The sequence below is a fragment of the Amblyomma mixtum genome, chromosome 3 (genome assembly GCF_055824585.1).
Source record: "Amblyomma mixtum isolate Tamu chromosome 3, ASM5582458v1, whole genome shotgun sequence".
NCBI classification, from domain to species: Eukaryota; Metazoa; Arthropoda; class Arachnida; order Ixodida; family Ixodidae; genus Amblyomma; species Amblyomma mixtum.
The window spans coordinates 45,348,070-45,362,260 of record NC_143014.1 but is presented as its reverse complement, the minus strand read 5'-3'; the positions used below and the strand labels follow the sequence as shown (position 1 = coordinate 45,362,260).

At 45.8% G+C, this 14,191-nt stretch overlaps 1 protein-coding gene across 1 annotated transcript in view; it reads left to right on the top strand.

The window, feature by feature from the left end:
- The window catches only part of LOC149350010 (Kv channel-interacting protein 4-like), a 425,036-nt gene that overhangs the window by 214,230 nt on the left and 196,615 nt on the right, over positions 1–14,191 (top strand). Inside the window, exon 3 of the mRNA XM_089579016.1 lies at positions 9,708–9,785. Coding sequence (XP_089435142.1) covers positions 9,708–9,785 — 78 coding nt within the window. The remainder of the gene's footprint in view (positions 1–9,707; positions 9,786–14,191) is intronic.

Sequence of the window (14,191 nt, the reverse complement as noted above, 5' to 3'; positions counted from 1 at the left end):
TGCTTCCAAAGCGCGAACGTCTTGAACCTCATGGGTGCAGTATTGCAAAAAAATGCGTGCTGTGCTGTGTCTACTAGCATATAGGCAACTGTGATGCCACAGATATCGCAAAAAAAAAAAAATTCTTCCGCCGGTATTGACATTCAACGAATGAAATACAGACATTTTATATCTTAATTTGTGCCACCTTTGTAATTTTATTAAATAAAGCTTTGAAATATGTTTTCCTTAATGTTTTTGCGTTATGAGACTGCGTGCGGGCAAAAAAGACTACCTCTATATCTGTGCCGTTCAATAAAACTTCGGCTAGGCCTCGTTGTACATGTTACTGTTAAGGTGAAGGTTGCGCTAACGCTGGTTGATCCACAAAGAGAAGACACAGAGACGCACACAAGCGCTACACACACACAGCGCCTGTGTGTGTCTCTTGTGTCTCCTCTTTGTGTATTTTCCCGTGTTTGCGCAACCTTCACCTTAACAGTAGCATGTGCCGTTCAAGTCGGCATGTACGAAATTCTTGGCACGAAAATAGCAATAGACGTTAGAAAATAGAAAATAGACGTTGTGTGGTAAACAACTTTTTCTTGGCAAAAGTCCTTGTGCTCTGCTTCAGCCAGATTTTTCTTTTTTATGGCGCGAACAGCCCTATGCGACCACAGCAGATGTTGCCGTCTGCATTATTCGTACGCTTTGTCGAAAAGGATGCATTCAGTTGGGCGTCTGTTTGAACAGCTGTCCGATATTTTTCTTTTCCGCCGCAAATAAAGTTTGCCGGATTCTCGTAGCGCCAGCTCCAGGGTGTTTTCACTTAACTGAGACGAAAGGTCAGAGGTCGAGTTGTGTGCCACTTTCCGCCTGCAGCCCGACAGGGGCGAAACTCGCGCTGCTTGTCGTACTAACTCTATTTGGGTCGACACGACGCGAACCCATGTCCTACACTGTTTAATATTGAGACCGGGTCTTCAATGACGCGTCGAATGTATCGTTTTATTTGCTTTTCTCTCCTCGCGTCCGCAGGGTATTGCGAACCGAAAGGTGTTCGCGTTGGGCAGGTGAGTTCGACCACGTAGAAGCAAAAAAAAAAAAAAAACACAAGTGTACAAGACCCACTGCGTTGATGGGAACAGGCCCCACTTCAACACGAGAGGCTCAATGTAAGCTCACGCGTGGGCCAGCGAGAGTGCGCGCGCGCGCCCAGCTGCGAATCACACACTCGTGAAGCACCGGGATAAACAAGACGACGGAAGCGAAAAGAACGGAGCGGAAGAGAGGAAAAGGATGAAGACGTCGACACGTGTGCAGGTTACAACAGCGGAAGGCCTGTACGCCCAGAGGCCCCCCCCCCTCTTGTTTTACTTGTGTTACCGACGCGGCCTGCCGGCTGCTGCTTCTTCTGTGTTCTCTTCGCGCTTCTGAAGCAGTCGCAAGCACGCTCGGTGCAGCGAGAGCTCCAAATAAACTCGCCCGAGCCCGAGAGCCCGTGTCTCTTCCTCCGTCTCATGTCGTCCTCGTATACGCGTCGAGAACGATTCTCCGCCTGTGCCGCTGAGCGCGAACCCACGGTAAAAGGACGGCAAACGATGAAACCCCAATTTTCTGCGTTAACTCCCCTTAAGGCTTTGCACTGCGCCTTCGTGTCGTGCGGTTCGGGTCTGAAATGAAATAGCGCTGTTAAAAAGATATCCCTTCGACTTGAAGCCTTTGTTCAGTTAAGCTGCCTTGAAATGCGAACGGTCTGTATGCGCCGGAACCCACTCACGTTCCTGGACGTTTTCCCACGGCAGCAGCTGACGTGATCCATGTTTTGACGTGAGCAGAGATGTGGAGAGTGCTATAGGCTGTCGCATACAACCGGTGGCTCGTAGGTGTCCATCGTGAACCCGAGTAGCGACGCCAGGAAGAAGCGGTGCGCGAATAGTACACTTTCTCCAAACCGAATCGAATACGAATGATTTGGGCAAAATCGAACGTCAATTCGCAACACCGGTAGTGCTAGTAGACGAGAAAGATGGAAATATTCGCCTGTGTGACGATTACAAAACAATATGAACACGATTATCGGTACTGAGCGATGTACAGGGTCGGTCAAAAGTTCCTAGGCCACAGGCTCTGCTTTTCAGTGTGATATCCTGTCACATATGATGGCAATAAAGCTATCTAAGTTTTAGAGGAGAAAATGATACTTCTCCTATCCTCTATAGAGATTTTTGGCTTCAAGGGTGTCCTAACTGTCCGACTATAGTGCCCGAAAGCTGACCCTGTGGCCTGGAAACTTTTGACCGACCCTGTACATTACCACGTGTGGAAGAATTGTTCGCTGTATTGGCTGGAGGTTAAGAATTTTCAAATAATGACTTAAAGGCCTACCAGCGCATTGTTATTGCTGAATTTTCACGCCGCATGCTCACAATCAACACTGACAAGAGACTGTTCGCTATAAGTCGCCTTATCTAAACAAAGTGTCTCTCTCTCTCTCTTGCATTTGGTGTTTCCTCCACGCCTGAAATTTTTCATGGAATAATGGATACAATGCTAAAAGGCCTAAAGCGTGTCGCATAGTGTAAGGACGACACCTCAGTGACTGGAAAGTCGAGAGCAGAGCATCATCAGAACTGGGAAACAGTTCTGGAAAAGTTGGGTGAAAGGGGCGTGCGAGTGGAGGCTGAAAAGTGTGCATTTTTTTTTTTCCGAAACGAACTATTTGGGTCATAAACTCAGTGCAGCAAGCTCCATACTTAATTATAGAAAACAGAAGCTATCATAGCGGCACCAGTTTTTACCTATAAGCAACAACTTTGTTCGCGGCTGGGAGCCATAAACTACCACAGCAAGTTTCTTCCTCGACTGTCAACTTTGGCACACCCACTCTATAACCTTCTCCGAGAAGATGAACCATGGTCGTCGGCCAAGGCTTGCAAGAAGGCTTTTCAAAGCATCAAGAGACCATTGGTATCGACACAGATATCCTTGCACATAATGACCTGGAAAAACGCGTCCCAATACGCAGTTGGCGCTGTTGTGTGCCACACTTTCCCCGAAGATGCCACATGCCCTGTGGAATACGCCTCAAGAACATTGTCAGATGCAGAGCAAAAGTACAGTCAGCTAAAAAGAAGCGCTCCCACTCACTTTCGCCGTCAAGAGATTTCGCTGTTATTTGAATGGGCACAATTTCAGGCTTATCGCCGACTGCAAGCCGTTGAAGAGTGTACAGAGACCGGAAAGGGGCATTCCAAAAACCGCAGTGGCACACCCACCACCCTGGGCGCTCACAATTTCTGCGTCTAGATATACGCTGAAGCGTAAAATGGAAGGGTCATGTTTCCTGCATTGTAAAATTGCAAGCATCTGAAGGTATCGTGCTATGGCACCGACACTGAGATGAGCTTCTACGCACTCATCCTGACTGCGACCTCGATTCTAGCAGTCAACACATCCGATGGGAGTACCACATGGTTGTTTAGAAGAACTTCTTGGTAGGCGAGTCGGTGCATGGCTATTCTTAATGAAGGTTTGCCCACCCATAAAAGACGAACACAGGAAAGACGATGAAGTTGGAGAGAGCGCAAACTGTCAACTGGCTTTCTTCGTTTCAATACAGCGTATGTAGGCAGTGTACAGTCGGCGTCAAAAGTAAATGGAAGGCGACTTTGTCAAAAAATGTTAATTTCTTTAAATCTAAAGCTAATGGTCCGTGTTTGTTGGTGGACAGTGCAATTCGCACAATCACAATTACTCTGCAGATATTATTCAAGGATGCATGAATTGAGCGGGCAGTGATTAAGTTTTTTCGTTAATATTGCCTTCTATTTACTTTTGATGGCACCTGTACACACGTGCCTAAAAAAGAGGGGAGACAGTGAAAATCAAGCCTCCGCACAAATCATCAAAATCAGCGCAGAAAGATTTTTTTTTTTTCGTATTATACAGGGTAACAAAAGTGCCACTAACGCAGTCCTCGCCCTTTACCTTGATGTGGTACTATAAGCTCACGAGCTACTTTGCTTTTGCTCCTGCCTAGAATCCTAATGCTCTGTAGCCGTGGCTGACAACCCTTGCTTGTAATGCAATGAACCGGAAAGTTTGCTCCATCTCTGTTCTGCATTGGCCGCGCATGCTCCCCTGCGCCTTCATTCACGCAGCGGCCTGTCTGGCTAACGTACACGCGACCACGCGTGAGCGGGATTTGATATACCACGCCCGTGGCCCATTTGACAAATGTTTCGGCATGTTTTATTCCACATCCGCTTCGTCGAGCTCCTTCGTTGCTGATCCTCGGACATAATCCTGCGAGATTTCGTGGCGCTGAAAAAAAACCACGCGGGCGCCATGCCTGTTTGCCACTTTTTCATGTTGTGGACGACTTTGTCCATATTCGGCACAACCGTGGCCTTCTTTCTGAGCATGCGCTCTGAGCATATCAAATCCCGCTCAAGTGTGGTCGCGTGTATACTGGCCAGACAGGCCGCTGCGTGAATTAACGCGCAGGGGAGCATGCGCGGCCAATTCGAGACATAGAAGGAGCGAACTTACCGGCTCATTGCATTACAAGCAGGGTTGTCAGCCACGGCTCAAGAGCATCAGGATTCTAGGCAGGAGCAAAAGCAAAGTAGCCCGTGAGCTTATAGGAGCGTACCAGGCCAAGGTAAAGGGAGAGGACTGCATTAGTGTCAGTTCTGTTACCCTGTATAATGCAAAAAAAAAAAGAAACTATGCACGGATTTTGTTTGATTTATGCGCAAGCTATAGATGCTCATATTAGCCGCAGATAGTTTGGACGCCTCCGGCGTACTTGACATACAACATATTTTGCTTGGAAAAACATTTGTCACATACGAGCTGTCTGTAATAAAGACCGAAATATCCGCAGTTCACGCTTGAAAATAACCCCCTCGAGGACCATTTATTCGGCCAAAAAGCTTTCTGGAGACGATATCCACTCGTCGTGAAACAAACACACTCGCCTAAAAACTAACACCCGAATATAGCACTTTTAAAGATTTGCTAGCCATTTATGAATTGGCAAAAACTATGCTTCTTACGCGACAGCAGGTATATTCTGTTCTATGCGTCACACCGAAACGTCGGTTTCGGCGGGGGTAGTCTGTTCTACTTACTCAGGCCGACCACCGATGGAGAAAAAAAAAAAAGCGACTCAATTCTAGTCGAAGCCACTCACGAACAAATAACATACGCAGATCATGTCGATTTCTTACTCGATGCACACGAAGTTTTGCTGCGTTCTTTTTCTTTCCTTTTTTAGTTATTTATGGATGTCCAGTTGTCCACTTTTTAAAATAAAATTCTTGGAAAACAACTATATAAATCGCTCGAATTCGTTTATAACGCTTTTTCTCCTAGAATATTTCATTCTAACTCTCTTCAGTAACCTTCGTTTGCTGTGCTCATTTGGATTTTCGGTGAAGTTCCTTAATGCTTCAAATCAAACTATGAACCCAGCGTTAAATGGGCCAAGTGCAATAAAAATTCTAGAAATGGGCTGCAAATTATTAAAGTCACCTTAATCATAATCCTGATTCATTTAATCCAAGGGGCAAACGTCTCGTTCCTGTAGCTTGGCCAGCACCGCTTCCTTGCGTTCCTCTGGGACAAGTTGAAAGGGAGTTAATTGGCGACAGAGTTAAGCCACCGTGGCCTCGTCTGGTCCTCGGCCTTTCCAGGGGATTGGGAACCCAACAAAGAAGCTTGGCTTGGATGAATAATTTGTGCCCGTTGTACCGTGCATTGAAAAGAACTCGAACGATAGGCTTGCGGGGAAAAAAAATGAAACAAGTTTCAGGAAACAGATTGCAAATACCTAGAATTGAATAAGATGGGTAGAGGTGTTTCGAAGTACCGCATCACAAGGTGGACTCTGGGGCTGTCGGGAGCTGGAGACGTGTACACGCAGCGATAAGGCTGCTTTACACGACTTTGTTCACTATGTTGAGAACCGCAGCATGCAATAAGGAAAAGTTGTCATTATAATTTCACCAGGGCCAACAAGGAAGGAAATAGACATTCAGGTCAGGAAGGATTTGGTTTGGTTTGGTTATGGGGTTTAACGTCCCAAAGCAACTAAGGCTATGAGAGACGCCGTAGTGGAGGGCTCCGGAAATTTCGACCACCTGGGGTTCTTTAACGTGCACTGACATCGCACAGTACACGGGCCTCTAGAATTTCTCCTCCAAAGAAATTCAACCGCCGCGGCCGGGATCGAACCCGCGTCTTTCGGGTCAGCAGTCGAGCACCATAACCGCTGAGCCACCGCGGCGGTGGTCAGGAAGGAAGTTGAACTAAAATGGTTCTAGTGTGGTTAACATGACCTACAAACTGAATGAAGGGTTTTTTGCGGTCAAGTAGACAGAAGTGTTTTCTTGCATCGTCGACGTTTTAGTTCACGCAGTATGCGCGTGTCTGCGCCCATATATTTTGTGTATCTTTTTTCTCACTCGGGGGTGAGGGGGAGAGGGGAGGTAGATAAACTAAAGTTGAGATTTATCCGACCTGAAAACTGTCTGGAATTAAGCGTCGGTTATAGGACGCTACGAAGTAAGATGTTTGCTCGCACTGGTCTCGCTAGGCATGAACATTGTCAGTAGGTGCAGAGAAGTAAAAAAAAAAAGAGAACAGGGGGGGGGGGGGGGGGGGGTACTTTGGCCGGTATCCCTACACACGGCTGTAAAATACTGAACCCTTTATTATTTCCTTGCAGCACATTCTAGATTGCTTTCAGTGCAATAAAAAGGCTGCGAGCATAATAGGAGGAAATCGGAACCCGTCAAGACCTCCGGGCAACAACTACGAGAGCAAAGGCAGGGAGTTCCTTGTGCTGCCGTGCCGCTTAGCTCTGTCCAACCCTCATCGTTACCTAATCGTTTTGCCGATACGAAACGCCAGTGTTCTCCGTGGTATATCAGCCTCGTATCTTATTGATTATCTGTGGCTCATCACAAAGAAAAGGCGCACTGCTGAGGAAGACCGCTCGAACATCTCGCGAACCCTTCGGGAACGTTAGGCCACCGCCAGCCATTTTATTCTGCACCCTTCATCGTTAGTTCACGCTCATCTAACTGCTTGGTTGAAGTTAAGCTAACGGATATTTTTTACCTCACACGGATGAGCCATCGCCGGCCTCTTTTTGTCCGGTTTGCGCTGAAAAGTAACTCTGGCGCGCCATTAGCAAGAATATAATTTGTTTTCTTCACTTCAAGAATGTGACGTATAACTTATCAAGTTAATATTTTTTTTTAATTCCAGTCCTTTTCAGTAGCATAGTTTGGTCATGGTTTTGGACCTTTGTGCAGGCAGAGGAATTTGCCGACGTGGAAGCGTGGAAGTGAGTGAAACACTTTCTTACACGGGCTTAGTCTGCGCTGTCAAGAGGATGTGTTGTTTTCGCAGGAAATGCCTGAGTTTCCAAAACAATCTCTGCGAATCGTGAACAGAAAATATACACTCATTGTTCGTTAGTTTCGCTTGACCTCTTCGTATTTTCGCATTTAGGGGTTCACCTTATAAATCCAGCGCCCCTGAAATCTTTTGAAATGCGATGCCTGTTTAATACTGCACGACTCTTTTTTAAAGCGTATTCGCGCCATTATATTATGAATCAGTATGGAACCTCACAAAAAAAAAAAAAAAAACGTTTGCACTCAGTGCCGAATGTTAGATGAAGGGTGTTCTCTGAACTGGATTACCAAGGAAGCACAACCTAAATTGATGCGACGATTTTTAGGAAATATTTACTCCTTCAAATGGCTTGCTTACAGCTAGGGTTTTGTGGAAATTTGCGACCATTTACAACCAATTACAACCAAATGTTCGCTTGCTGCAGCGGTCCATTTACGCCGACCGGTTTCTGGGGTTATGGAGTTCTACATAAAATTAGAAGCTGCGAGCTAGTTAGAGAATCTTCCTTTGCAGGGTTTTACACAAAGCGTGAGGAGGGATTGCAGGGTATACGCCTCAGGAACATACGGCAAAATTCGTGCATACCACAACACGCGCGCCCGTGGCAGCGCGACAAGACAAAAAAAACAAACACCATAACAACATTTTTTTTTGTTTTCGTGGCTTTTGAAAGGCTGCGTCAGAAGAATTCTTGTCAGGCCGTTTATGCAAAGTTGCTGTCCAAAAAACACAACTGTCAGGGGAGCCCTACAGGAAAAAATTTAATTACGCTGTCGCTAATTATTATTCCGTCATGTCGATTGTGGAGCGCAGTTAGATGCCTGATAAAACGCGCATATGTGGCACTGACTTAAAGCTGGGTTTTATTGGCCGGGTTTCCCAAGTTATTGCAAAAACAATAAAAGCACACTAAGACAAAAAAAACAAACCCGATCACAGTTCAGGCCATCTTGTTCCGCTATTAAGAAGCTGTTCCATCTTTGAAAGTGGAACCCACTTTACAAAAAAACTTAACCCTCCGACGGTCAAATTTCTTCCTAAGAAAAGTATCATGGGGTTTATTCTTTTAATTAATGCTTCAGAATAAAAGAACTCATGGGGTAGGTGAAAATGAACCTGTATTCATGCGCCTACTTTCACTATGGCGCTGGAACATACGGGCGCCTCCGAACATCTACGGCAGTAACTATATGGGACGCGTCTGCAGCGCCGGACATGTACGAAAACGAACGTGAAAAGGTTAAATCAGTGAAATACGCCCTGTACATTATTTAGACAGAAAATAATAGCTCTAAGGGGAGGCCAACATAAGAAAGACCGACGCAGGACATGCGCTATCCTGCGTCGGTCTTTCTTGTGTCTGTCTCCCTTTAGCCCCAGTCTCAAACAATATGCACCATCTAGCCCAAATGGACGGTCTTTTAAATGCCCTGTACAGAACCCTAGCGACGTGGTGGCTTGGCCGCGGTTTAAAGAAGAGCGCACCGCTCGCCTAGGCAGTGCTCGCTTCTCCATGGGTCCGAGCGAAGCTGGGCCATCTCGAAACGTTACGCAGCGGACCTTGCTCAAGGGCATACCTAGAGTAAGGCATAAGACTTGTCACGGAAAATCCCTTGCTGCAGTGCCCGGAGCGCTGGCTTGCTTCCTGAAAGTATCCCGACGGGTAGCGCATGAAAATCTTTGAGCTTACTTAAGGCCATATCAGTGGCGCCACCGTCGCAAACTTTCGAGGAAACGGCCGTCTCAAGTCGGATGGCACAAGATACATTCAACGATGGGATGAGAAAGGCAGCTGCACATGCTCCACGCTTCCTACCTGCACAGCCATGCATAAAAACAGGAATTGTTGACCTCCATTCCAAGGGTTCAAGCACTAAGCTCTTCACTTCTGTCGCTAGTGTAAAACAGTGCGAATGCGTTCTGTAAAAATCTTGTATGACACCACACTCTTAGCAGACCTCGAAGTAAAATGCATTGCGGGCTTCACTAAAGAGATCGTTACCTTGAGAATCGAGATGGCGTGAGAAATAAGCTAAAGGTTACTTCACCTGTTGAGCCCCCTGCCTTGAGGCCTAATCCCTTCCTGTTGAGGAGGGAGCGGTGGAGCCTGCAAATCGAATCGCACTTTTTTTTTTTTTTTTTGCGGCCGGCGAACTTAGTAGTTCTTATCCATATGGCTTAATCAAACAGGGGGCACTTTGCTGACCGCAATTTTTTTTTTCTGCACGTCGAAGTGTCGGACTGAAGTGTCAGCGAGTGGTTCACCGAGCGCGTTTTTCTTGCCTCGCTTGCAGTTGGGCACGTGTTCAAGAAAGTGCGGCAGACCAAGAAACGAAGAAAAAGCAGCTACGGATCCCTGTTCTCCTCATTAGGTAAGAACACTTTGTCCGCCGCGCCCCTTCCCTCCGTCGACGACGCTGCTTGGCGCGTGCGCTGCGCGCGCCCAGCATCATTAGCCGTCTTAAGTTTGCACTCCGTCAGCCTCCTCCAGACAAAGCAGTCCTCCCTCGGCTCGTTATTCATTGTGCCTCGCGAGAACTCGCAACGGTGCGTAATGAGGTGCACGGACACAGTTGTCGTGAAAGGATGCGGCCCCTTCTCCCCCTTCCCTTTTTCCTTTCTATCGCCACTCGCACTGGCTGGCGTCGCTTTCCCCTCCCCCAGCGTCCAGTTGTGGTCTCCCTAGTTTTTCGCACCCTTGCGCTGGCGCGCTTATGTTTTCCGGGACGATTTCCTTGCGAGGGCTAATTGCGCCTGCTTCTGCGCTGTGCAAACTCAATTCCAATCATCTGTAGGGATGCGGCGTATTTGGTCACGACATCTCGTCGAAACCTGAAGTGCAATGAAATAATACGAAGATAAGGGCAGTGTAACTGGCGGGGAAGACATTAACTTTCGACTGAGTGCATTGCTTAGCCCGAATCGTAGGGAGAAAAAAAAAATTCTACGTGTGCCGACGGCATAGACAGCTCGCGATACGAGCGCAGAAAAAAAAAGAAAATGTTCTGCGGCGCAGTCTGAATAGCGCTGCCAGCTTAATACTATAGCGCCTCTGTTTTACCACTCTCCAACCTTCCTCTTGTTTTGAGGGAATTTATTTGCCAACGAGTTGTGATAAAGCGTATGGCACTGACAGGTCGGAGCAGACAGTTTTTTTTTTTTTGCTTCATCCGTGTTGCAGGCAGTATTTTTGTACCCTTGTACTAGTGTTTGCGATTGAAGAAAACAAGAAGCATTTAATCCTCTTTTTCTCGTCTGGACTTTTCTGCTTATTGCCGGTTTTAGTCCTTCCTTTGTTCTGTACAGTGGGGAGTAAAAAATATTAGCTCTAGTGAACGTGCCACCGGAGCCGCAGGTAGCGACGCTTGGCGCTGTGTTATGAATACGCTCGTAACAGAAGTGTCAGGTGTGTTCGCAAAGTACGGCGCCGCGCCAGCCGCGCGGTGAGATTTTCGCCGCTCCGGTGACGTCATTGTGCTAATCTTTTCTGCTCGCGACTGTTTGTTCTCGCTACACACGCATACTTGCCTTTTGCTTCACATTAGCGTAATAGGCCACTAATTGTTTCATTACAGCTGTTTGTAATGGTCATAGCTTTGTGTGGACATATGTTTGTCATTTATGCCCAAATGTTTTGTAGAGATAAGTCCGTATTCATATCCAACATTCTTGGAAAAAAAATTTCAATCTTGTAGTATTATAAAGTACCGTTATGAAAATATTTGAGGTAATTTGCGTTCTTCCGATCTGTATCAAAATCTTTCTTTTAAAGTTTTTCTACCGCTCGCATAAAGCAGTCAAGATTCCCATAGAAAACCAATGCGGAATGCTTTTGACGATAGCAAAAACGTCAATATCAAAAAAATTCAAGTCTGTCGATAGGAGATCTGCAGATATATTGATTTTTATAGTGAAATCTTACAATATGCTAGTCAGACCCCGCGTACATTATAATGCGCGTTTGTATTTTACGGACTAGTTAAAGCACGCATCACTCGTGCAGCCTAAATGCCATTGGAAGTCAGGAAGCACTCCCTCACGTCACGTAGTCATCCTTTAAGAAATGTTGAAACAGTGTGCGTGCTCTGAGCAGCCTCCAAAGTTAGCGGAAATGACTGAACCAGATTTCTGCCCCCCCCCCCCCCCCCCTTCCCCTAGGCTAAACAGCTCCCTTGTCGCTCGCGCTTATCCATGAGATTTCTTGAGCAGACAGAGGAAGAGAAAAGAGGGACTCGTTATGACATACATGACGGAAGCCAACAGTCACAAAAACAGTCACGGAATTTAAAAAAAAATCACTTCTTTCCTTGGTTTCCGTGACTGTTGGCTTCCGTAATACATTAGATTTCTTGTAATTTGAATTTTTGTAATATGTATTATAATATGTATTTAACTAAATATACGTCATAAAATGTTCAATGTTTCTGTACGCCCAGAGGCCCGTATCAGAGGTCACGGAGATAACCTATAAGGGAAGAACTGTTGGGCCTACGGCTGCCAGTTTTTGTGTGCTCATTCATGGAAACGCCGAGGCTTGAGATATGCATTTCGGTTAGCGCTGACAGGGCGAACTCTGGTCTGGCGAGGATATATGAAAAAATTGCTTTCATAAACTCTTTCCCGTCCAAAAATGCTTTTGTCCAGAAATGTTAGGCATGAATCTGTTTTCGTAACCACAGCTTGGCCGATCCCAAGAAACAGAAGTATTAGCCTGATTGCAATGCAGGAAGAACAACGAGAACTTGACGACCGGATCCTGTTTCTGCCAATGCTGCTCTTTGTTGAATAATGGCGCATGATACGCACATGCAGAAAAAGAAATCGCAAAATATGGCACCCGGTAGGGACCTGCTACGCTTGCTGTGAATTTATCTTTATTACCAGAACGAAGTGAGGAATGCTTTAGCGACGATTTAAGCAAATCTCCAACCATTATAACTGAACTCTTCGCAAAAACGTCCTGGCATCTGCAAGGGCTTGTTTTTTTTTACTTTTTGTTCGCAAGTGATTTCTGCCGTCATGTTGTTCTCCTGAAGATCGTATGAATTATCAGTGGATGCACGTAGTTATAGACTTGCAGAGACAAAGTAAGAGGCCATTAATTAGCGCAAAGATGTGAATTCGACAGTTAAAGAGCACTGCTCCGGCTCACTAGACGAACATGGAAATTATAGTAGTTAGTTTTACATCGTCATACAAAAACGATTGGAAGCACAAAACTTTTTTTTTCTAGTAGGTGAGTCTCCTTGTAATCTACACAAGCGCATCGCGACGGATAGCATTTAACTGACTTATTGCACGAAAAACTAGCTGCTCTGTTATGGTCCAGCGTGAGATTGAGGCCAGCGATCGTAAAAACAACTGCTTCGTGTTGAGTTGTGTTGGAACGTAACATTATTTCTTTTTGTCCAAGCAGCCCATCAAAAAGTCTTTATCTCACAAACACCTGCTTATATCAATATCTGCTTGCTTAACCTCTCCTTTCTGATTTTTTATGGATATCCTGTGGGGCTTCCGTGGCCCTTCGCTGAAAGTGGATCATCGTGCCAATCTCTTGTCGCCTTTCTCCCCAAGCACAAAAGCTCCGTCCAGGATTTAGCCCTTCGAAACTTTAATCTTTCTCGATTTTGTTTGAAGAGGCAGCGTGAAGTTCTTTGTTCTTTTTTTCTTTCATTATTTAGTCTCCTTTTACTGGATCTTCCTGCTTATTTATTTTTCTTTTTCGGGTTCTCTTTCGTTTGAAGTCAGGGTAGACGCGCCTAAGTCTGCCGATCTGCTTTTATCTTCTTAAGGCTTCTCGCCACCCGCTTCCATCCTCGATCACATAAGCCGCGCAGTAAAATGCAGCCTTCACGCACACACTTGCTGTGGCGGGTGTGTTTTCTAACATTAATTTTAATCATTCTAGAGTTGTGCCGTGATTCCCCAGCGGTTATTGTAAACAAGAAAAAATAAACGATAATCTGTTTCCCCGTGACTTGAACGGCACCCTTATTCCTTGCGTAATTGCGACAAATAAGATAAAACACAGCTATCATCCACTATGAAGACAGATGACGAAAATTAATAATGACGGATGAGGATTTGTCTGTTCCAAAGCGGCTGCGAGGTTTCTTTGTAGACAGGCTACGGTTTATTTATTTAGGCGCGCGAGAGAGAATCTGTGGACGTACACCGCACTCCTCGCTTTGATTTATCGTTTCATGAAATCTCTGTACAAAAACAGCGCTTGTTTTTCGGGGTAATCAGTGTATGGCTGGCGCCGGCAGCGCGGGAAATCAGTTCGCCTAATTCCGCGGCCTGACGCTGGCGAATATCATTAAATATTAAATTATTTGCTCGTAATTCGAACTTTATGACGCCTTATTTTTCTGCAGCAACGCTACATGTCTCTCTGCCCCATTCCCTGCCTACTAAACGGCCGCTTTCATCAGCCAACCATGTTACTAGTGATGAAGCAAACGGAGTCGCTTAACTTCTGAAGCAACTTCTGAAGTAACTTCTTAAGTGAACGGAGTTGCTTAACTTCTGAAGTAACTTGATCGTAAACGCACAGGATTTCGTTCATATTGTACATGTTATCTGGTGCTGCTAATCCACGGGGAAAGCAGTTTTCGCTCACGCCTCATAGTTACGATCGTTGATTGCATACAACTTCTAAATAAATTCTTCAAAGTCACGTCTACGTGCACCGAGATACAGTTAGCGGCATCACTTGGTGTTTTTGACGGTTATGTGTGTCAGAAGCGCTCCTTCAAGGCGCTCTTACAATATATGT